The following is a 24,278-nucleotide window of genomic DNA, read 5'->3' on the forward strand; positions in this document are numbered from 1 at the left end:
ACATGAGTTTGTGAAACTGTTGTTTCTACTCCCTCTTCTCTCTGATGTGTGCACCATTGGCGTTCAAGCCTAAATGGGGAACTAAGACTCATTTGGTGTCCTTGCCACTTGGGAAGCATGGAACCACAGAACTCCAGTCTGAAACTGCATACCAGACACTTTGGTCTGAACTTGACTCATTAAATAACAATTTGCTCCATTCGGTTTGTTTAACATATGTGAAAAAGCTGGCATGTTGGTTTGTTAGTTCAAGAAGCCTAAATTGTATATCCAAAGCAATCTGTAAATCTTATTTGTCATACTATCCTGTCAGCTGAGCTAGTAGCAGATCAGATGATTCGCTTCTACGCTTCCACAAACAGCAGATTATATGTTTTACCACAACAGTATTCAGACGTCTTTCAAGCATTTAAGGAATTTCTGACTGACTTCCTGCATGCCTGAGGCCCCATCTGGCTATATTAGGCAAGGGGGAAATAGGCCTTGCTTGTTAAGTCACATATGGAGAACAGTATGTTTCTCTAGTACTAATATTACAATATTAACAAGAGTTTATGTATCTATTATGCATATTTAAATGTACACCCTCATATACTTTAATACTTCACATTCTCCGTAACCACTGGTGCTTGGTAACAAGAGAGGCACACACCTAAATCGGATGTTTTAAAGCATTATTTGCAAATGGTAAAATATAGAAGTATGCAAGTGAATAAAAATGTTTGAAAATGTTCTGAAATTTGAATACAGTTACAGTTAAGCGAGAGCTAGGAGAAGTGAGCTTTTGGTACTTCATCACCTCGCCTAACCCTACACTGTTCTGTGGGTGAAGTTATTCTGTCAAATGTTTATATGGAATAGTTTTATCTCTCAGGTGTAATTTTGTATATGGCGACATTCCCTATGAGGTGTACATCAATGCTGGATTGCTCACTATGCTTTAGGAAGAGACTCTTAGCAGCAGGGTCTTGAGAATCCACTTTGAGTGGAGGACGATTTGTATCCTGGGATGTCTGTGGTTCCCTTAATGAGGCAGTAGGGTTAAATTAAAGTGATAATCATTGGTGCCAAACAAATAATGGGTTTGACAGGGTGGTTAAATCTGCTGAGAGGGATCTGCTTCTCGGTGAAATGCCAGGCAATTATGTGTAAGCTCGGCCCTATTAGAGGTAGTCATGGTGTACGCAACAGTATGTGGAAAGATAAAAAAAACTGTTTTATTTACTTTTATTAGTGGTATGGATCAGATAAGTGAAATGGACTCCTAGGAGCCAATTCATTAATTTTGACCATACTCAAAATATGGCTGCACACGCCATGTCCTGCACACCGCTATGGGGGTTTTCAGGTGTGAGGCACCACTAACAAGTAACAGGAGACAAAGCAGCAGCCCTATCCATTTTTTTTTTGTTAGGGTCTGATACTTTAAACTACATAACAAATAGTATGCTAGATTGTAGTTAAGTACAAACACATCAGTCATATGAAATTATTATGTAGCTCAGTACAACTCGGATTTTGACATACACAATATCCATCACTGGATTTAGTTGCTTTTTAAAAGATGAAAGCTTTCTACAGATGTTAGTGACAGTGGTTTGTCATTATGGTGCCTCACGGTATCTATAATATTTCTCCAGATAACTGTCTCCTCTCTATAGCTAGGACAAGTAATTCAGTGACTATACCCCACCCCCTTTTATTTCAATTAGTATTATTATTTTTATTGATCTGACAAAAAAATCAATTTGTCTATCAGATCTATACCTATTTATTTATTAATTAATTTAAGATTTGAAAAAGGAGTCCTGTCCCATCCCACTTATAAAGCAACCTAGTATTTATGAAATGTGTGTTCTTTCTGTTACTAGTCTCCAGGAAACCTATGAAGCCAAGAGGAATGAGTTCCTTGGAGATCTACAGAAGAAGGAGGAAGAAATGAGACAAATGTTTGTCATGAGAGTAAAAGAAAAGGAAGCTGAACTTAAAGAGGCTGAAAAAGAAGTAAGAACAATCCGGGGCCCCTGTGTGCTAATCCATTTTTATTTAGGTTTAAATAAAATTCATATTATTTTACTACTACTACTACTATTAAAATGGTTAATATCAATATTAATCCGTAAAGTGAACGCACAAATTTTATCAACTTGAATTGAGAAACAGGAAGATTAGTGCCAACAATTGCTGTTTCATTCATATAGTGATAAACCACCAACCAACCAGCACCTGTTATTTTTTAAACACAGCATGGCAGTTAGGAGCTGATTGGCTTGTGGTTTATCACTCTCCATTTTATCACTTTTCAAGGCTCAGTACAACTAGCCCAGTGTATCAATATGTGGGCACATTTTAATTAACTTTTACCAATTTCTCATTAGCTCCATGAAAAGTTTGATCATCTCAAGAGAACTCACCAAGAGGAGAAAAAGAAGCTCGAAGACAAGAAGAAGGAGATTGAGGATGAAGTGAACATGTTTCAGAAGAAGAAAGCAGCCACACAGCTACTGCAGTCCCAGGCCCAACAGGCTGGCTCCCAGACAACCAAGAAGGACAAGGACAAGAAAAAGTAAGCAGGCTTGTGTGACATCTCACCATCTCAACCATTGGCTTTGGTATGAATGTCGCTACCCACCATCTTCTCATCATCATAATGGGAAACTGGTCTTTTTCTATTGACTTTTTTAAATATTTTCTTAAAAAAAATAAAATCTAAAAATGTCTCTATAGGTAATATAAATCCTATAATATCAGTAAAATATCAGTATTTAGCATTCATGTTGTACACAATGCTGTCCGGCAACAATGTCCAGTTCCTTTGAGCATCGTTCTAGATGCATAATTTGTAATTGTTCAGTGCTGTGCAAAGTTAAATTTGGGGAAAGTATTTCATAGCTCTCGTTAACATTTACATTTTGGGCTTATTCTATGTAGGATTACAATTGTTTTGGATAATTTATATTGAAGATCCAGAGGTAATATTTTGGGCTGTCATGGATCATTTTAAAGATGTCCCATCAGATACTACTTTATCTTTGCTTAATCATCACCTCATTGTGTCACACAGGTGCACTATTTTGTAGCTGAGTAGCGTGCACTGGTGATTAGTGTAGTACATTATTTAAGATGGTAGCACAAAACCATTTATATAACAGATTGAGAGGGGGGATTTGTTCACTGCATAGTTAAAAGATAAATTTGAGTACCTTTCACCATTGACGTTTAATGCTTGGTAATAGAATGGAGTTTTCACTTAGTCAGCATCGCATCAATGCTCGTTGGTGACAGATTGATAGTGCTATGTGTAACTGTTATCCTGGGGGTTAAATAATGCTCAATGAACTATGCTTCAATGGTATATCAAGTGCATAGAAGGAAGTAGGTACTGGAGGAATAGGCTTTTATCAAAAGTACCACCCAGGGCCATGAGGGTTTTAATCTGCCACTAGCAGTGCAAGTTCCCATTCAGCTGTAGAAGTTCCCATACTGTAATGTGAAAGGCATTCTTAAGCCCCAAATAAGAAGCCAGTATGTTTATATTATGGGGCATTTAGGCATATAGCTAAGGGCCCTGATAATTTTATGTACAGAGAACCTGTCCCTTTTATAGATTTATTTTTACATTGTACCTTCTCAAGTATATATGTGGGGAGAGAAAAATCATCATTTTCTAGATCCTCTTTTCTAGATGTGCCCCAGCTCCCCTGCTAATACATAGTTTCTAGGCACAGTATAACCAGACCTCTATCTCAAGGGGGTCAGATTCTGATTTCATTTTTCCCTTACACTTTAATAGGCTTTATTTACTCAAAACTGGAAAATGTGAGGTTGAATGGGGTTCAGTCAAGTGATAGGACACAAGTCGAGATAGTTGATGGACTAGCACAATGTAAGTAAAGGAGGGAGGAGTTACTGTCCTTACGATGCTGTGCAACAACCGGCATATTTCCCGACACTTCTGTCATGTTTCTGGATGAAGGAGGGATATAGGTTGGGTAGTGCTGCCTCCAAGTCAGGGGTAATGTGTTAAGCATTGAATAAATAGGTTAAAACACCTGCAAAAGAACTAATGTGGGAACTAATGTGCTAGCAGAATGGAGAACAAGAAGGCCAAATCTTGTGTCCCTTAGCTGTGGATAAATAGTCTATTTAGAAATTGGCAAGTTCTGTTTAAGGGTAGTAGTTCTCACCCATAGTTCTTGATAAACCAGCTTGTTACAATGAGGAGATTAAAAGCAGTATCCGCATACATTGACCAAACATTAGGAGGATCAGTAGTTGTACGGAACATCTTCAAATACGACTCCTGCCTGTTGTGACTGAATTAAATTATTTTTATAACCTTGACTTGTTGGCAAGTTCCTTGTTTTTCCATAACATGTTATTCATAGGACTGAGGGAGGGATGATAAAGAAGCTTCTTATACCCCATATACAAGCTTCATTGCTAGCAGTAATGGTCGGCCAGGGGAAATGCATGCAATTAATTGCACATCCCAATAATAAAGGATCCCCACAGATTATTTTACATTCATCTGTTTATTCCCAGGTCACCAGTTAATGTTGCATTACTAATATTACTGTAAGGAGATAACCATTAAAATGCCCCTTTGTCATATAAGGTAAATAATAAGGATTAAAAAGTGGTTGTGACCAGATGATCTCCCTCCACCGGGCAGTTACATTTACAGTGGGCTTACTTAGGAATTCCCTCCCACTATTAGTAACCACTTGTTCTGGTTGAGTAACTCACTGGCAACAATAGGCGCCTACACTGGCACCTGGATCCGCTCATTCCACACAGGCTCCTACAACAAGCACCTGGAACTATTTACTTCTTTGTATGTGTGCACATGCTGTTGCAACACCTCCTGGGTAGTATTGGAATATAATATTCCCACAGGTCCCTCGCTATTGGGTTTCAGCATAGAGAGAGTCAGAGAATGGAAGAATAATATTTTGCACTATAGCTGTAATTGATGTGCGAGCGATCTGTGAGTACAGGAGGGAACAGGGCCCTGCTCCAGTCTAGAGAGAGGGGGAGACAGACAGGCACAATAAGCTGCAGTAAGGAGGTCTAAATCGAAAAAGTGAGCATGGCAGGCATGGCCAGGACATAAAGCGGTAGGTAGTGAGAGCAGCCTCAGTGCTAAGTTATGGAGAGCGGCCTCAGTACTAGGTTATGCCACCCACAAAAGGTACCAGGTGCGGAAATCATATTTGTTGTACTATGTAAGATTACCTTGGGTGGAATAGGTCATGGCTAGAATGGATTACAGAAAATGTGGTGGTTAAAGCATCCTAAAGTTTGTAGTAGAGTCCTAACACATTCAAGCACATGTATTTTTCATCTCATCCACGAGTGTACCAAATGAGGCAGCCATGGCGGGTGCACTACAGGTTACACTGTGGGAGATAAGACTTACAAGGACCCAAGGCATATATGGGAAAAATATCACATTTGTGCAATATATGTAGTCTGTATCAATATCAGGCATCCCCAGAAGTAGTCCCCAAAGCACATCAACAGCCCAGGCCCCAGTAACATCCATGCCCGAGGACAGATGAGCCAATCAGTACCTCATTTATTCTGATTTAACCGTCTGATACTGGATACAGGCAGATGCAGGTGTCTTGAAGCAAGTAATGTTTTATCGCTCAAATGCAGGGTAATTTGCTAAAGCCGCTTGAGACAACCACTTAAATTCTTCAGAAGTGAGCACTCTCTGATACTCAGTGGATACACACAATACGCTCACATCAGCCTTGTTTTATAGTAAGACGCAATACAGCAGGTTTGTAATCCCTAATTTATGGCTTGCAAACAAATCAGACTACTGTCTCAAAATATAAACCCGCTTACATTCCAAAGGAACTCATAAGCTGCATCTATTTTCATATATCAAATACAATTCTACAAGTTTTTACAGTACCTGGTGTCTAGTTCCATGAAAATGGCATTGCAGCACAAGGGAATAACCCTTTCAGTGCCATGGCACAATTTTGATGACATAAGCTGGGTCCTTGACCACAGTGCTATGTTGTCAAAACTGCTGACTACAGAAAGAGTTGGTGAACCAGGAGATCACACTTTAATGACAAAACGTTAATAGCCTCTTTTTAAAATTCCTCAGGACCCCACACAGCGCACGTTTTGCAGGTCTCCTCACAGAATCACAAGTGAAATAATTAGCTCCACCTGTGGATCTTTTAAAATGTGTCAGTCAGTAATGAGTACACCTGCTGGGTGACCTGGAAAACGTGAACTGTGTGTGGTCCTGAGGACCGAGTTTGAGAACCACTGTAATAGTGCATTTCACATCAATGTGGTTGATATTGTGTGATGGAATAGCTGGTTGGCCTCTAATGCTGAAACATTTCCCCAATTTGGTTACATTAAAAAGAATATTGATCCTCTCACATCTTGTCAATTATTTATATGATAAAACCTCTAAACCGCTTAGATTCTACCTTATCATGTTCCAGGAGAAGGACTATATGTTTTCCCAGTTTGGAATAGATTTATTACCTGTGCAGCTACAGTGAGATATTAAGAAACCACCGACCATTTTCCTATTTATATTGACCTTCTAGTTTTGCAGTATATTACCACTGACATATTGCTGTATCACAGCACATTACTATGTAGCTGTCATATGTCAGTCAGTACACAAGTGTCCTATTTCAGCCTAATCTTATACAAATGCACAAGTTGCTGTTATCAGGGACACTTGAGTCTTGGTTTACAAAGCAGTAATACGATTTAAAAAGTACAGCAAATGCCAAAGTAATGAATATTATGAGCGATGCATAGAACCCATTATGTTGAAGTAGCGCTGCGATTTGTTCACTCAAACTGTAATAATCCCCAGCAGGATGCCATTCGCATAAGTAATAAATAATAAGACTAGCTTTCCCTTTGACATTAAGCCCTCAATATAGTATTTTAAATTCTATGGAGCTATTCTGACAAAACCCTAAATTACAGTTGTGGCAAAGGCCTGCTATCCATTACTAATAGAGGACCATGACATCATTTGGACTGGCTAGTATTTGTAGAGTCATTACACTAACAATATCTCAGATATTAAGGTTGGTGTCGACCAAATTACTGTCCACCCTATGATCTACACCAGGTATAAGTATAGAAATCATCTCTTTTCCCTCTTCCTGTTTTTCTTTACATTCATGACACCATCTAGTGGCTGTTTTCTGGAAATCATTTTCTAATTTGACAATAAAGATAAACACATTATTATTTATTAACCCATTTCTTATATAATGCAGGATATTCCATTGCTCTTTACAATTGGAATAAACAGCAATAAAACAAAACTGGCTAATAACAGACAGACAGCTTAGAAGTGGCAATGGGGTAGGGGTAAAGACTAGATCTAGCCTAGAATACATCTAATTTCCTTAGCTAGAAATGTTAATTCTGCTTAGTGGCTAGGGGATAACATGGATTTGGGGATGGTCAGTGCAGTATCTAATCTTGGGACATGAGCACATGTGTATAGTATGTGTATATATATCACTATTTGTATATAGTTTAGAAAATGGATAAGCTACTGTACCTTTTTAAGTAGACATTTCAATTGGGCACAAACAAAATAGAAGCTTTTGTTAGTAAAAATCTAATCACAAATTGGTATTTAAATTTCCTTTAAATAGACTTTTTTTTTCAATTGCACATTTCTGCTTTTGTAGGTCAAAGGTATATATTGCCAGATTTAAGATGTATAACTCAGATTTGGGAGCAAAGAGGAGCAATTTCTTACCCGGGCAAATTATGATGCAATACAAGGGATGCAAGCAGTGTGCTTTATGTTTTGACATGCAGGGTAAATAAGGTCTGATCTTGCCTGTAGCCCTCAAATATCAGTCTTTTATTTTTACCCAGGAGTTTAGAATACATTGTGGACATTACTCCTCGAACCCCTATACTTTAAATCTGCCCCAACTGCATCACAATGTGGTTTTGTATTGCTGAAAAAAAAAGTGTCCCACTTTACCCCCAATTCTGAATACCCCATGAATGTTCAAGCACATACTTGTGCTCACTTACATGGGCTAGGAATCCCCACAGGCTAATAAATAGTAGCATGTACCCAAGTATCATTTGAATCTGACTGCTTTTTTGTTTTTTTCTGGGACTTCGGCATCAATTGATCCATCTAAATTTTGATTTAGAAACTCAGTGTGTTAAGATGTTGGGTACCTGTGCAAAATTAATGTTTATTAGTTGGTAATGAGCAATTGTTTGCTCATTACCATTTTGGTAACCCATTATTAAGAGTCTGATTTTTACCCACAAAAATGTATTAAAACAAAATACAAACTGTACACTTCAATACATGTATTCCATCTTTTGTTAAAATGTAGACGTTTCCATTCTGCATTACTGTAAACTTGTTGTGACTATTTAACATGATACAATGTTTGCACCCGCCAAGGAGAGAGTGAGGTAATGGTGGGTGTGTATGTACATATATATGTATATGTGTGTATGTGTATATGTGTGTGTGTGTTTCCCTTAAGTGTAAAATGTATGCTTGTAAAAGTGTATGCTCAGGAACATGACAGCAGATGAGCATTGAATATATCTTATTTTAATTATATATCGATCAATCTTTACCTCTTTTACAATTCTTTTCAACAGCATTATCCTCTTTCATTTTGGGTAAAGTGTTAAAGAAATTAAGATTAGTGTATATAGGAAATTCTGTTTTTTCTGAGCTTGACACAAAAATCATCAGGCTTTATTGGTTGTAAATGTTTTACCTGTATGCAATTTGTCCAGTCTACATTTTTGTTATTAATGATAATGCACAGAACATCCAAAGATGAATGTTGCTTCTCTGGTTCTTTTTGTTGTGCTCTTTTCTTTTCAACTTTGCCTTTAATTTGCAGTTTTCCATTTCTAATGTGAGTGTTTTGTATATTTTCTCCCCCGTCTGTGTGTTTTTTTTGTTTTGTTTCTTTTAACTTGCAGTGCAAGCTTCACATAAAGTGTGCCGAGCCAAGGATGTCCCAGCATTCACCTGCTTTTTGCAGTAATGTGTCTCCCCACCATTTCCTCGACACAGATCACTAATCATTCTCTTAATGCATAATGTTTGGCTGCCCGTGGGGGAGACTGCGTGCACTTGGACTATATGTTTTGTTGCTGGGAAGCGAATGTTGCTGAGCCTGGCCTGCTCCGAATGGCAGGGACATATGCCTTTCACAATCATTATTGTGCTTCTGCTGGCTAAAATCTATCTAATCCTTGAAGACCTTACTGTACCTTCATGCATTTTAGAATGGACAGTCACTGATCCGAACTATTACATGGACAAATCTAACAAATGCAAATGATCTTTCTCAGTCAGCTGACTTGCAAGCAGTATGCACATGACTACCGTATATAGCGCATCCTGTAAAATTCTTATGTATACATCTTTAGGAAAACCTAAATTATGCAGCTAAATATGAATAACAAATTCATGCTCCATTTAAATTGAGTGTGTATGAAGCTCTGTGTGTTCTTGCAGCACAGGTTCTGATAACTCCCCTCATGTACCGGTGTGAACCATTCCATTCAGCTTTGTACTGTACATATAGGTTTCTGAAATGTTCTGATATCTCTGCATTAGAAAATGCTTCACACTAGAGATTTGCAGGTTCGGATTTACCTGGGTCTCGAAACAGGATCTTATTGGCTATCCAGCTGTCACATGTTTTGGAGCAAAAACATGTCACAGCATATAGCCAATAAGATCCCGTTTTGAGATCTGGGTAAATCCGAACCTGCACATCTCTACTTCACACTGGTTAAGAGTCCAGACCTGAAAAATCAGCCACAGAAGAATGAAACTAATCTCTTTTTAGAGGTGCTGATGACTTGAAAAACCAACAATGTCAATTTAATAAGGGTTTTACATGTTTGTTTAATATCTATTAGAGGTGCTATAACGGTAGTACAAGCCTTGGCTTCTTGCAGCAGCTTCTTTCCTTTTTGGTTCATTCTTAACCCCCTCAAGAATGTGTTCTGCGCCTATGTTCTGAATCCAGGGGGAGGATGTATGAACCTGTGTTAAGTGCATGTGCTGCACTAACGTGCAGCATTCATACATCGCTTTTTCATGTATGAATGCCTGTCAGGCATACATCGCCCCAAAAAAATGCTGTGTCTGTCTGGCCAGCCCAAGGCTGGCGTTGTCCTCTGCCAACAGCAGGGACAGGGCTGTCACTGCTGCTGGCTCTGGGCTGCGCAGGATATCTCACAATAATAGTGTGATCTCCTGCATACTCAGTACAGCTGGCCAGGTGGAGAGAGTGCTTTTTTTTTTTTAAGGTACATGCGCAGTCCTGACGGGGGTGCCAATAAGGAGAGCCGTGGACTGAGGACATAATGGCTCTTCTTATCGGCAGTGGGCTGCATAAATCATTTGGATGATACGGATGCCCGCTTCTCCATTGCAGTAGAAGTGGACCCACTATTTAACAAACATGAATGGTAATACATCTGCCCCCAGGACATCTAGGTTAGGCAGGGCAACTGGCTTACAAAGCAACAAGAACCTTCTGTTTCATACAAGTGTTAGATTTCTAGTAAATGGTCAAGTATTACTCCCTTCTGTACGTGTACATCAGAGAGCAGTAGGTTTATATATGTATGTATGTTTGTTGCTGAGGATCTCCCATATCCATTGCTGTTCTTTTTCAAGTGTACAAGAAAGCTTTCCACCTTAACATCCCAAGCACATTTTGCATTGGCATACATGGTAAGAAAACTGACTAAACTGTCTCTTGTATTTCTTTTTCTATGCGGTTCCTTCCTGGACAGCTCCTTCCCCCTTATGATACAATCCAAGAAGTGGCGACCCATGTTTACCTTTTGACTTCTGGGATTTCTTTCTCTTCTGACGCTGTCATGCCTGATCCCTCTCCCCTCTGCTCATAGCTAGGTAGCTCTCTCTTGTTGTTCCTAAGCTAGTCTGAATTACTGCACATCCCACTCTGCCTGCAGCTGACCCCTCACTTGCAAATGTGCTGGAATGCTACCACTATGCATCTTTATGCTTGATCTTACGTTGACGTAGGCCAGTCATTTTTATTTCTGTTTTCTCACTACCTAAACATGGCTCTGGGTGGTATTCAGTATAGGAAAGACCACTATGCAAGCAACACAGGACAGGGACACTGGAGCCTACGGGTTTAGCAACGCTAACAGCTTTAGAAAACAAATTAGAAACCAGTTTCCTTACCATGAATTGTGTTTGGTCGCTCATTACACCTCAAGCATTCATAAGTCTTGCTCTGGATGTCTTTGTGTAGCGTTTTCATTTTATTTGTAATGTATTGCACAGGTTATTTTCCATTTTTATATAAAAAGTGTCGATAGCGTTCAAAGTCTGTGGCCACGGAGTATTTTCTTATGTTTATTTCCTCCTTGTATTAGATTATGATGGAATAAATGGTGCCTAATCTCAGGAATCTGAACCGTAACTACATTTTTTGGCTAGTATTCCAATGTTTTGGAATTGTTTAGTAAGTGTCACTACTGGCACCCCTAAATGAGAGAGTCAATTCTATTACAGATGGATTCATTGATTTATGTAGTAAGCATTATAGCAACAAGCTTATTAAAACCTTACACACATTTCTACTGATACGCTTTGTACTATTTATACCTTTTGTAATTGGAAGATTTTTATTTAATGATATTTGAAATAGAGAACACGCTATGATCCAAACAGTTAGTCTAGTAAATGTCTTCTACAAGCCTTAATTCTGTTACATACCCTGGGCCATGTTTAGCATAATACTGCTGCACCTGTTTGTTTGGTTTTCTTTCTTTCTTTCTGTGTCTATACTTTCTCCACAGTAGTCCTTGGCTATGCACGGAGTAAGTGGCTTCCCTCCAATCTATTTGGATGTGCTTCCCCTGCACGCATGTAAGTAAGTTCCTAGCCATGATTACTGAATGCTGTTGAATGTGGGCTTGTTTGCATATAAAGAAGTATATATCTTTTTTTTACTTTCAAGTTATGAACATGCAGCCATTGCACATAATGTGGTGAAGGAGCATCGCCAATTTCGTATTTTTGTTCCCTTTAGCACCAGGAAGTTCTAGTTTGCTTCATAAATAAAACATGTTTCAATTACAGACTAATAATTCAAACGGGTGACTGCCTTGTTACAAGTGTTTCAATTATGAATACTCCCTGATACAAAGGCCCTTATTCTGGTTCACTCGCAAAGTCAAATTCCTTCTTAAATGGACAAAACCATGTGCACTGCAGGGGGGGGGGGATGTAACATGTGCAGAGAGAATTAGATTTGGGTGGGGTTTTACTTCAAAGTGAGATCTATATTGCAGTGTAAAAGTAAAGCAGTCAGTATTTGCCCTGCACAGAAACAAAATAACTCACCCAAATCTAACTCTCTCTGCACATGTTACATCTGCCCCCCCCCCCTGCAGTACACATGGTTTTGTCCATCTGAGAAGGAATTTGCCTTTGCAAGAGAACCAGACCCTGCGGGCCTCCCGTGGTCTGTATCATTTTATACATCCCCTTTTTCATGGAGCGTGGACAAGAGAAATTATTTTACAGTTGTTAAAGCAGCAAGGCACAAAGCCATAATTGTGTAAACATTGGGGGATACCTTACTTATATTTGCATTTTAAATTTAATGTAAGCTGATAATATAGAGATGAACAAAATTATATACAAACACCTGTCCAACAGAAGTAATTGGCTGGTATAGGAAAATGGGGTAAAACAGCATTATGCTGAAAGCTCAGGAAAATTCACTAGATCCCTGGAGGCAGTGGTTGTGGGGTTCATAGTTAAAGAATAGATTATATTGATTGTTTCCAGGTGACTCCAGGTCCTGATATGCCAGCATTTGTTGAATAATATTTACCTGCCTTCCTGCATATTTAAGGCACACTGGCACCTATATTCGGCTTAGTGAAAGTATTAAAAGAACCACAGGACACACATACTGCATAGGGAATCCAATCTTAAAAAAGCAGTGAACCATATGTACAACACTGTGCACTTTGTACAGTGCCCAACCCATAATGACAGGTCACCCCCAGACACTCATAGGAATGAATGTGGAAGAGCTGACTGGCTGAGAGCTTGGGAACAGTTGCTATGGCAGCGATAGTTGGTTCAAGATTTCTGTCAGTTTTAACTTTAGCAAATATTTGGTTTACAAAGCAGACAGAAAAACCAGAACCAATGTTTAGTAAATATACCCCTAAGTGACTATGGGAGAGATCTATCAAATCAAAAATCGAGAAATTGTAAGTTTGCCCATTGCTTCATTTATTCAGGTAAAGCTAGAAATATATTAAGTACATTCCATAATATGATAAGTAGAAGACTTTTCCACTTTGTTTTTTAAAGATGACTTGATAAATCTCCCCTTAGATCAATGGCCATGAATGTTTGGGGACACATTAAGGGGTAGATGTATGAAGCAGTTATAAGGGAGGAGAAGTGAGCCAAAGGAGATGTTGCCCATGGCACCCAATCAGCTGCTCTGTATAATTTTATGTTATGCAAATTATAGATATTACTTCCGTGCTGATTGGTTGCCATGGGCCACTTCTCCTATGGCTCACTTCTCCTCCCTTATCACTGCTTGAGACATCTACCCCTAATTGAGAACCAGCCATTCAGAGCTTAAGCCTGGCATCTGGATAACCTTTATTTCACTGGGGCCTGTTATTATGTTATTTCCACACACACGTCTGTAGTTTTCACAGTCACATCAGAGTCACCAGCCGACAAATAATGATTCCATTCATTTCAACTGGATCATTATTTGTTACACCAAGTATTGGCCCATGGAACCCAAAGTTATGAAACGCTGCACCATAGAATGCGTATAATGAGAAAGACTGGCAAAAGTGACACATCAGTACATTTGCTGCATGGCAAATTGTAGGTTTATTATAAGGTAAATGCTTTCTCCTTTGATTCTTAATGCTTTCTCTTGGCTTAGCTTCCCTTCCCTTCACCTCATTTCTCATCACCTTTCTCAGTAGAGATGGTCTCTATTCTGTGGGTTGTTACATTTCATCATTGTCCAGCTTTGTCCATTGTGCTCACTGTGTCCTGTTCATTGGCAGTGCATTGGGATTAATATGGTGTATGCCATCTTGAAAGCTGGTGGATGAAAATGAACACTTGCTGTTACTTTTTTTTTTTTTACATTCTCTGAACAAAAAGCTGTGAACAGCACTAGGTTTAATGTAATATTACACTTTAATGTTTATAAATATATAAAATATACCATTTGCCTTAAATTGTAGCTGTAGAAGTTTGAATTCCAATGTTCTTTAAAATATGTCATGACTTTTTTTGTAACCTTGCATCCAGTGTTAATGCAGTATTATATAGTTGATGCATATACTAGGCACTTGTTATGTGTATAAATTTTTACTCTGGTGTTTGTCTTTTGAAGTATAAAACTATACAAGTTACTTTGAATACAGTTTTGTATGTTAGACAGAGGACATGAAATACTGCCAGCACTCAACAAAAATATACTTTTACCCCAAATTAAGGTGTCCTTTTTCTTTTTTTCACATTGTCTTGTCCACACCATGTGTGTGCATGTATGTGTATATGCATGTATGTGTATATGTCTGTGTGTGTGTGTGTGTGTGTGTGTGTATATATGTACATATATATATAAAATACCTCTAAACTACTTTTCATTGATTGCAGAGTCATTTACTCACAGAAATCCCTGCAAATGCTTATGACCATTTTGCAGAATTGTAGACCACATTCCTGAAGGTGTGTTGGAAGAAGACAAGTGTATTGCAAGGATGGTATACGGTCACTAGGTCGACAAGAGCAATGTTGACATGCATTGGGTGACCACTGAAGGATGACATGCATGAAGGTCGACATGGGCTAGGTAGACAGGCAAAAGGTTGACATAGGGTTTTTCACTCTTTTTTTAGCCACACTAGGGTGTGGTGGGAGAATAAAATAGTGTGCCGAGCTTAGCAAGGCACCATGCCCGAAGCATGGCGAGCCATGCGAGGGGGCGATGTGCATTTTTTTTAGTGTCCATGTCGACATTTGGGATAAAAAAAGGGATAAACCTCTTGTCGACCTTTTAACTGTCAACCTTGTCCATATCGCTTGTGTCGACCTAACGACCATGTCGACCTTCAGACATGTCGGCCTTGATGCTCGTCAACCTTCAGTGGTCGACTTAATGCATGTCGACCTTCCTCTTGTCGACCCCATAACCCATACCGGCAAGGATAGTGGTTTTCATTCTTTAGTACATTTTGTGGAATGATTGTTCGCTGGTTCTTAAACCAGATGTATTATTTAATTATCGCTTTTGAGCTAAAAAGGCTATCCACATATTTTTGTTCCCCCCTTTCTTGTCTACCCCGCCAGGTCACATCTAGGGTTCATATCAGAACCAATGAATTTATCCGATATTGGTCCAATGCTCATCCTAACACATAGTTTTTCTACAACTGTCCCAGTGCAATAACGTTTGGCGTTTGCATTTGTGCCCAGAAAGACGCCAGAACAGGAGGCCAATGTTGGGCTTGCAGCACATCCTAATGTGTGTTTGTGCTGTCTGTTGTGGAGACCCAGTATCATAATGCACCACATCAACACAGGGGAAGGGGTCCAGAGAATGGCATCTTATAATGAAAGGGGGGTCAAATGAGCAAAAGTGGGTAGAGGAGGGTACATCTTAAAAAGGATGCAGTCAACAGTCAAAAGGTTGACACATTAAAAAGGTCAACGTGCATTAGGTCGATCTGTTCAAAAGGTCGGCATGGAAAAGGGTCAACGTGAGTTTTTCATGATTTTTTATTTAACCCTGACTTGTTTATACTTCACCCTCCCAGTGGGCATAGAGCGAGAATAAATGAGGCACCTATGTCGACATAGACACCAAAACAGTGAAAACTTCATGCCGACCTTTTTACCATGTTCACCTAATGCATGTCGACATTTTTATGGTGCCCAATAGTGGTCTATCTTTTGACTGTGGATCTAACAACCCATACCCATCTTACAATGTAGTTATTGAGATAGATTACAGTGGTGGCCAACCTGTGGCTCTTGAGCCTCATGCGGCTCTCCCCCTTGTAAAGTGCGGCTCCTGCTCCCACTGCTGCCCACCGTCTGTCCCAGTCCACCCTGCTGCCGGTTCCCTGAATCCCTTCTCCTTCTGAGGGGAGGAGAGCGCGCATCGCGCATCTCTCCTACCCCTTACTGTGCATCCTTGTGACTGGGCCGTCCGCCAATCAGAGCTCGTGGGCCAGCAGCCAATCAGGACCTGGCCAGTGATCTTTGATTGGTGGGCGGCCCAGTCACAGGGAAGTGAGGGGGAAGGAGACGCGCGGTGTGCTGTGCTCTCCTCCCATCGGTGACATGACAGGAGGACTGCAGGGGGACACCAGACTGTCCTCTCCCCGCCTGGCAGCAGCAGCAACAACGGTGAGTGCTGCTGCTGGGAAATTTGCACTGTGGGGGCATAGCAGTTTGTGGCACTGTGGGGGCATAGCCGTTTGTGGCACTGTGGGGGCATAGCCGTTTGTGGCACTGTGGGGGCATAGCCGTTTGTGGGACTGTGGGGGCATACCAGCTTTTTGGCACTATGGGGGCATACCTGGCACCGTGTGGTGCACACCTGGCACCGTGGAGGGGGCATATGTGTATCTGGCACTATTGGGGGCATATGTATATATGGCACTGCACTATTGGAGGCATATTTGTATCACACCCACCCAAGGGGTCAAAATAGACTACGCCCCTTTTTTTGGCGCATGCGCCTTCGGCGCGCGCATGATGTTGGCTCTTTAGCTTGACTACCAATATTTTTCGGCTCTTTACCTCTGACCGGTTGGCCACCACTGAGATAGAATATCATTTGACGTATTGTAATAAAAGTTGGAGCCTTACCACTTTACACCAGCAGGCGGTGCTCCATCGCTTTAACATTCAAAGCTCCTTGATAGACATTCTAAAGGTGCCTATACACAGTATTTATTGTATGTATTTTGGACTAGATCGCATCGCATCCGTTTTGCAATGCAATAAGATGAGATCTAGTACAAAAAGTATGTGCAGTACATACTTTTTTGAGCTGTGCAATGGGATCATGTATAGGCACCTTTAGACAAGACATGTAAGTCTAGGCATTTTGGTTGTTCCCCTCCCCTTATTCTGGTGTTTTATATCAAGTAATTATGTAGATTCTTATCCTGTACATGAGAGTAAATGTTTGCGTTAGTGGCAAAGTCTTTTTACTGTTGAACTCCAAAATTAGTTTTACAGATTTTGAATGGCAAGCTTTCATCATACACCTATGTTGCAGTGCACTGTATGTTTGCTTTCTATGTCATACACATTACTTACATTTGCATGTGTATCATAAATTGTTATTTGTATGTATAATAAGGAAGATTTACGGTGAAAACATCAGACATAGGACCTTATTCGCATCCTTGAGTCAACCAGAATAAGGGCCAAAATCCACTCTTTAGAAGTAAGTTTTCAGGACAAACACTGATATTAAAAGTTCCAGAGCAGTCATGTATGAATGGGTTAATGCCATCAAACAGCTGAGTAAAGACAAGAAAGAAATATAAACACCCCATAGTTTTGACTTTTTAAAATCATTTCCTGTTGCAGCAGCAGTAGGGTGTTTTATACGCCTCACTCCTGGCACTATGCAGCCCCTGCAAAGCACTTTTTTAGGTGCACACTAAAGCAAGATCATTTATCTTTATAGAAGCACTGATCGTATAGTAAAAATTTAGTAAAAGTGTGGGCTGTAGTGGATCTAAGTGTAGTGCGCAGGATGCTGTTAATCATAGGTTTGGCTTCTGTTATGGGGCATACACACGGGGCAATTTAAGCCTCATTTCTAAGTGATCTAACTAGAAAGCTTAGAAATGAAGCACAAATCGCTGTGTGTGTGTGTGTATTCCCCATCGTGATGCACAGCCCTTCGAGTTGCTATGGCAGGCTAGTTATTTCAGGCATGCTTGAAATGGGATGCAGTCAATTTGCTGGCGGTCGGGATCCCGGCGGTCGGAATCCCGACCGCCGAAATCCCGAAACTTCCTCCCTCCGTGGGTGTCCACGACACCCATAGGCGTGGCGAGCGCAGCGAGCTCGCAAGGGGGGGCGCTCCACGTCCCCCCCCATGTCGGGATTTCGGCGGTCGGGATTCCAGTGTCGGGATTCCGACCGCCGGCATTCCGACCGCCGGCATTACATATCGGATCCCTTGAAATATCTAGTCATCACCCTTGTTCTCTCTATTGAGAACTGCTCAGTACGTATCGCTGGTAGAGTGCTGTGCTCAGCACAAAGCTGTGTACGGGGCATATCACCGGAATCTTCTACAAGGATGTCAGAAAGCACTGGTAATATTCAAGTTATTGTTCAATTAGTTTTTTTTTTTTTTCAGCCCTCTTGCAGAGCCACCAGCCTGTGGAATATGTGACAAATCACTATCAGAAATACAGCGCATGAACTGTGCCTAAAAACATTTGTTCTGCCCTCTGCACAAATCAAAGAAATTGTTTAATTGGCTGCTGATTAAGATATATGTTTAGGTAAAGATGACTAAATATGGACAGGCAAATGAGACCTAGATCTTTAAGGGTATATATACTGACGTGCAGGTTTTCAGAAGAGGAGATGCAGAGAGCAGCAGAATTTTTAAAAACATCTTCAAAAGACTGTCTGGCTGCTGATCAACCGTCTTTTGACAGGTTTTTATTTTTTTCAATGCATGGCAGATGTAGAAAAAAAGTGTTGGTAATCTAAGGCCATCTTTTTTACCAGTTTATTAACAAACTGGTAATAAATTATTTAAAAATAAAGGCCGATTTCATTAGGAATACTTTTTTCTAAGTAATAGGAATCATCATGTCATGAAAGCATTTAAATTACAATATGTCAACTTTTTGTTGATCGCCATCCAAACAGTGATCTCTTTACAGTCCTCACTGCCTGCTGCTAGCTGTTGCCATCGCTAACATACAGTATTACTGGCATTGGCGTGTATCAGCTTTGCATGATCAGCTATTCACGCAGCCTCCAACACATCACACAAAGAAGTAAGAATATGCTAGATGTAACACTACAAGGGCCATTGTTACTTTTACATCTTGTGTGTACATGTGTCTGTCCTCCTCTCAACAACATTCAGTAGTATTGCATTTGGTAGGGGGCTTCCACCGGTTTGATTTGCCAAAAGAAGCTGCTCTGATCACGAAGAGATTGTCATTAATCACGCACATGTGAGTTAACCCTTTGAGTGACAAGCGAATGTCAAATTAGGTGTTAAAATTGACAAGCAAACATTTTTATTCATCATAATGTCCTGTAATGTTTACCTTATATAGACAAAATAAATTTTTTTTTTAAACATTTTTCATTTGAATTTGTATAACAAATGTGAGCGACGCTGGAATTTTTAGCCAATATTTTGCACATCTCCCACAGAGCTGTTGGCACTCAAAGGGTTAATTAAAGAAATCCTCATACCATTAACTATTGGGGAAATCTGAGGGTTGAGGTTAAGAACCATTTTATCATCTAAAAGCTGGAAATAAGAAATATCATCTGCTTTCTGGATGTGTTTATAATGGACCTACCGTAGTGGCCTGACAAGTATGACTTGCAAAAAACTGGATTCCAAATTACTTTTAAGAGCTACACTGATAATCTAAAGGGTCTTTATGAAATCGCCCTGTTTGTTGTTAGAATAGTATAATATTTTTTTGTTTTAAATGAAAAGTCATTAAGGAATGTGACCTAGAGATGTAATGCCTGTGTAATATATCTGGACTTGCTAATGTTATTTGAAAAACCTTTAAGGAAACTAGTTATACATTTACTGTACATTAGTACAGGAACACTTTTTTTGTTGTTTAACATATCTTTGTAACACAAATATTGAACATGCAATCTTACATTGTGAAGCAGTGAATTTGTGTTCCCTTTCAATACCTCTGACACAGTTACTCAGTTAAAACATCCCCTTTACCTTAATGGGAGAGAGCATTGTAAATACAATAAAATGCACATAAGCTTTTCCACATGTGTTAGGGGGTTATCCTGATTCACTCGGAAAGGCACAATCACTCTCTAATGGACAAAACCATATGGGCTGCAGGTGGGGCTGATGTAACATGTGCAGAGAGAGTTAGATTTGAGTGGGGGGTGTACTTCAAACTGAGATCTATATTGCAATGTAAAAATAAAGCAGCCAGTATTTACCCTGCACAGAAACAATAAAACACCCAAATCTAACTCTCTCTGCACATGTTGCATCAGCCACACCTGCAGTGCACATGGTTTTGTCCATTAGAGAGTGATTGTGCCTTTCCGAGTGAATCAGAATAACCCCCTTAGTCTGGAACAGTACTGGCTGCTATGTCACACATACATGTGTAAAAATCACAGAATGAATACCGTGCAGCATCTGATCATTCCAAATACTGGGTCATATGTATTAAACCTGGTGAAGAGATTAAGTAGAAGGTGATAAAGCACCAACCAATCTGCTTTGTTTGAGAAATGACAGGAGTTGATTGGTTTGTACTGTGGAGTAGATTTATTAAGCTTGGTGAAGTTATAAAGGGGGAAATTTACTAAAGGAAATTTGTAAAAAATAGGTGTATTTGTATCCAGAAATACACTTATTTTTGACATTTAGGGGGAAATTTACTAAAGGAAATTTGTAAAAAAAAAAATAGGTGTATTTGTATCCAGAAATACACTTATTTTTGACATTTACTATGCCGAAAATGCGGCAATTCTTATTCGTATTGATGTGCTACCAATACGAATACGAATTGCCGTATTTTCGGGATAATAAATGTAAAAAATAAGTGTATTTCTGGATACAAATTTTTACACCTATTTTTTTACAAATTTCCTTTAGTATATTTCCCCCTTACTATCCCGAAAAATACGGCAATTCATATTGATGTGCTATCAATACGAATTGCCGTATTTTCAGGATAGTCAAATGTCAAAAATAAGTGTATTTCTGGATACAAATACACCTATTTTTAAACCTATTTTTTACACATTTCCTTTAGTAAATTTCCCCCAAAGTGTCTGGTATTTATCACCGGCCAATCAGCTCCTACCTGTCATTTTTCTAACCAAGTCTGTAGCTTCACAGTTAGGAGCTGATTGGCCGGTGATAAAAACCAGACACTGTATCAACTCACCGAGCTTAATAAATCTGCCCCTCAATCTCTTCACCAGGGTTAATACATCTGCCCCAATGTCAGTTATGTTTAGTAAAGTGTTTACTTTTTATTTCTAAACCTACATTTAAAGATGAGTGACTTCACTATCCAGTTGCTTTATTAATGCCACAAGTTTGACCATAGCGCTTCCTGGCACTGAGTCAGGTGTCACTATGACATAGAAGGCATAGGTGATAATTGTAGGTCTAGTGCAATTATACTACTTGTGATGTAAGCATGTTCTGTCTACAAATCATACTGTAATGTATGGTGAGGTCTTCTGCATGGTAACCAGAACAACCAGCCACCTATGGATATGCCTGTATGAAAATGCCATGATGGTGCTCGCTTTAAACTGGAAGATAGTGCCTACAGGTCAAGAATGGTATTCATGAGAATGGTATTGTGCAACCAATGTGAATGATTTCCTGCTTTAGCGCTTTCATTCTGCTTTTATTAAATTGCTTGCATATCAAGTTAAGCAACATTTAACAAATGAATGATAAATTAAGCCATTATAAATAGACCCAATTGCCATGTATTACTATCAATGCTAACCTATGTACTTTATCCTTTAAACCACTTTTAATCCCTCCTTGCTATGCCAGGCATAGTCATTCACACCAGGTGGAGGGACAACAGTTCATTGTCCAGCTGCTGTTGAGCTATATCTCAGCAAGAGCATTGAATCATGAGTCTAATTCAACCGATGGAGAGCCAAGGATGGTATTGCATAGCCCTGTGAAGGTCATAAGCATAATCCCAATAATAATAATAATATTCTTCTTTCTTCCTCTTTTCTGTAGCTTCTTCTTTCTATAACCAACCTGTTGAGAGTACCCACCTTCCCTATAATGGACAGTAAGGTACCAGAAGAGCAGCAGTCTTTGCGTACGCCTCTTGGGAGATTGATTTTATGATTTCTGGCATTGATCTTCCTCATGTTTATCTTGTGTGGGTTACGTGTTGCTGTGTTTTGTGAGTGCAATTGCTTGCTCACTAATGACGTACATTCAGATTCTAATGGCTGTCAAAGTGATGGCACTGTAACAGAACCAATGTGCAAGATATCGGCAGAACAGTTACACAGGTCATATCCCTGAGCCCAAAGATTTAACTGGACAAGTCCACTGTTTGGTAACATCTGATCTATATATGTTGAAGGATGACTCTATGCTGATTAACAATGCTATGTCTAACATGGCATTGGGGAGTCAGATCATTTATGTACCTGTAAATTATCTTGAAAATAATTGATGTTTAAGTGGTATGTAAACGGTGCTTCTATTACCATGTAGCAAAGAGTAGAAGAACGACCTTCACTAACTCTGACTTGTAACATAATTTGTGGCCAGTTATCACACCAATCATTGTTCTTATTATCCTTTATTTATATGGCGCCACAAGGGATCCGAGGCACCCAATTACAGAGTACAGAAAATAAAAACAGTGACTTAATAAACTTTATTTGCCATTGTTCCTGAAACTATGACAGGTCTGCAGCAAAACCAACCAAAACCTTTCATCTCATAAATCTAGTTACGTACTACAAGATAATCTTCAAAATGATTGTGTAGTAGTGTGAAGAACTAAAAGGAGTTTTCTGAAACTGCGATGGAACGGAACACAAACGCTTGGTCCTATTGGCTGATCGTTTCGAATTCCTGACCTATGTCAGCAATGAGGTAATGATAATCATCAACTCTTATCATATTGGTGGGAAAATCGCTCTAGTGTGTACCCAGCTTCACTTGCACTGCTTAGTAAAAGAAGCTGAACTAATTTCTATTTTTCCCACTTTTCATGTCCGACAAAATATTTGAAGAGAAAAATTGTGAGTTTATTTTTCCTATCAGATTTCTTTGTAGCAGTTTGCCTCGAAAAAAAAATCAGCTTTCCACAAATAAGATATTTTGATTATGTTCCCAATACTACATACTGTATGTTTTTAAAAATGTAAGAAAAACTGGTATATTCTGTGTTTAGTACTGGCGATGCTTATGTATTTTCAGTGTTTTATATTATGGGCCTTTAGACACACATTCAAAAAGTAAACTGTGTCTCTATATTTGAAACTGCAGCTTAAGACAAGTAATTGAGTATGTTTATGCTTTTCTATATTAGGTTTTATTTATTTGTTCTTCGTTTTTATGTTTTATTTAAATGGCAGCTAGCTTAAATAAGATGTTGTCCTATTACATTGTACACATTTGCTACAAAAGATAAAATTGCATATAAAAACCCATACATAAAAAAAAACTGTATACATCTTTTGACATCAAAATTGCTTTCTGTGTGTGTTTCATTAGGTATAAATTACAATGCCACATATGCTCTTTAATACAACTTGAAATGCTGGTAATGCAGTTAAAATCAATATAGTATTTGGTTTTTATTCCATTAAGCTACAGTACTCAACTTTTTATAAACATTTATTAACTTTACAATTTGAAGCAGTTCAAAGAAAAATCTAAACATGTAAAAATGTAATTTTAAACAAAACATTAGCATTCTATTGAAGAACTTTTTTCAGAATTCTAGAGCCAATTATATCCGTGTATTTAACAGTTTTTATCTGCATTGAGCCCAATGTATGCGTAAAACAACTAGGATTGAAGGTGATGCCCATTAATCTTTGTTTACAGTTTGATACCAAAATCAGTTGGCAACAGTGTAAGTGCCAAGTTGTTATGATGGAGCTACTGTATATACTAAACCAGAAATAAAAGTGATAGAGTATTATGTATTCTTTTTTGTGAATTTCCTTTGAAATTATATTCTCAGCGCTGGTACTGGCCATCTGAAACTATCTCTGTTTTAGCTGTTCGGTGAACATATAATCATTAACATCAGGCCCTGTCACAGGGGAGCACACATACTAAATTCCCTAATGCAAACAACCTATGGGTACATTTTTGTCTGAGGCTAGTAGAATAATGAGTTTTTTGTCTTTATTATGTGGGAGAACCAGAACAAACAGAAGAAATTATACAAACAAATGGAGATTT

At 39.1% G+C, this 24,278-nt stretch overlaps 1 protein-coding gene across 15 annotated transcripts in view; it reads left to right on the forward strand.

Annotated features, from left to right (window-relative positions):
* The window catches only part of SEPTIN11 (septin 11), a 112,458-nt gene extending 88,444 nt beyond the window's left edge, over positions 1 to 24,014 (forward strand). The window contains exons 8-13 of one of the 15 annotated variants that reach the window (XR_014471721.1): positions 1,872 to 2,004; positions 2,379 to 2,566; positions 10,828 to 10,948; positions 11,872 to 11,938; positions 14,732 to 14,803; positions 22,077 to 24,014. Coding sequence is in view for 7 of the 15 variants with exons in the window: in XM_083176901.1 (XP_083033027.1) it covers positions 1,872 to 2,004; positions 2,379 to 2,566; positions 10,828 to 10,882 (376 nt within the window). In the remaining 8 variants the exon portion in view is untranslated. Of the gene's footprint in view, positions 1 to 1,871; positions 2,005 to 2,378; positions 2,567 to 8,991; positions 12,276 to 14,731; positions 14,804 to 22,076 lie in introns of those variants that run through there. The other 14 variants (XR_014471717.1, XR_014471723.1, XR_014471720.1 and 11 more) reach the window with 14 other exon arrangements.
* Positions 24,015 to 24,278: the final 264 nt, after the last annotated feature.

This window comes from Crinia signifera, chromosome 1, assembly GCF_055691185.1.
Source record: "Crinia signifera chromosome 1, ASM5569118v1, whole genome shotgun sequence".
NCBI classification, from domain to species: Eukaryota; Metazoa; Chordata; class Amphibia; order Anura; family Myobatrachidae; genus Crinia; species Crinia signifera.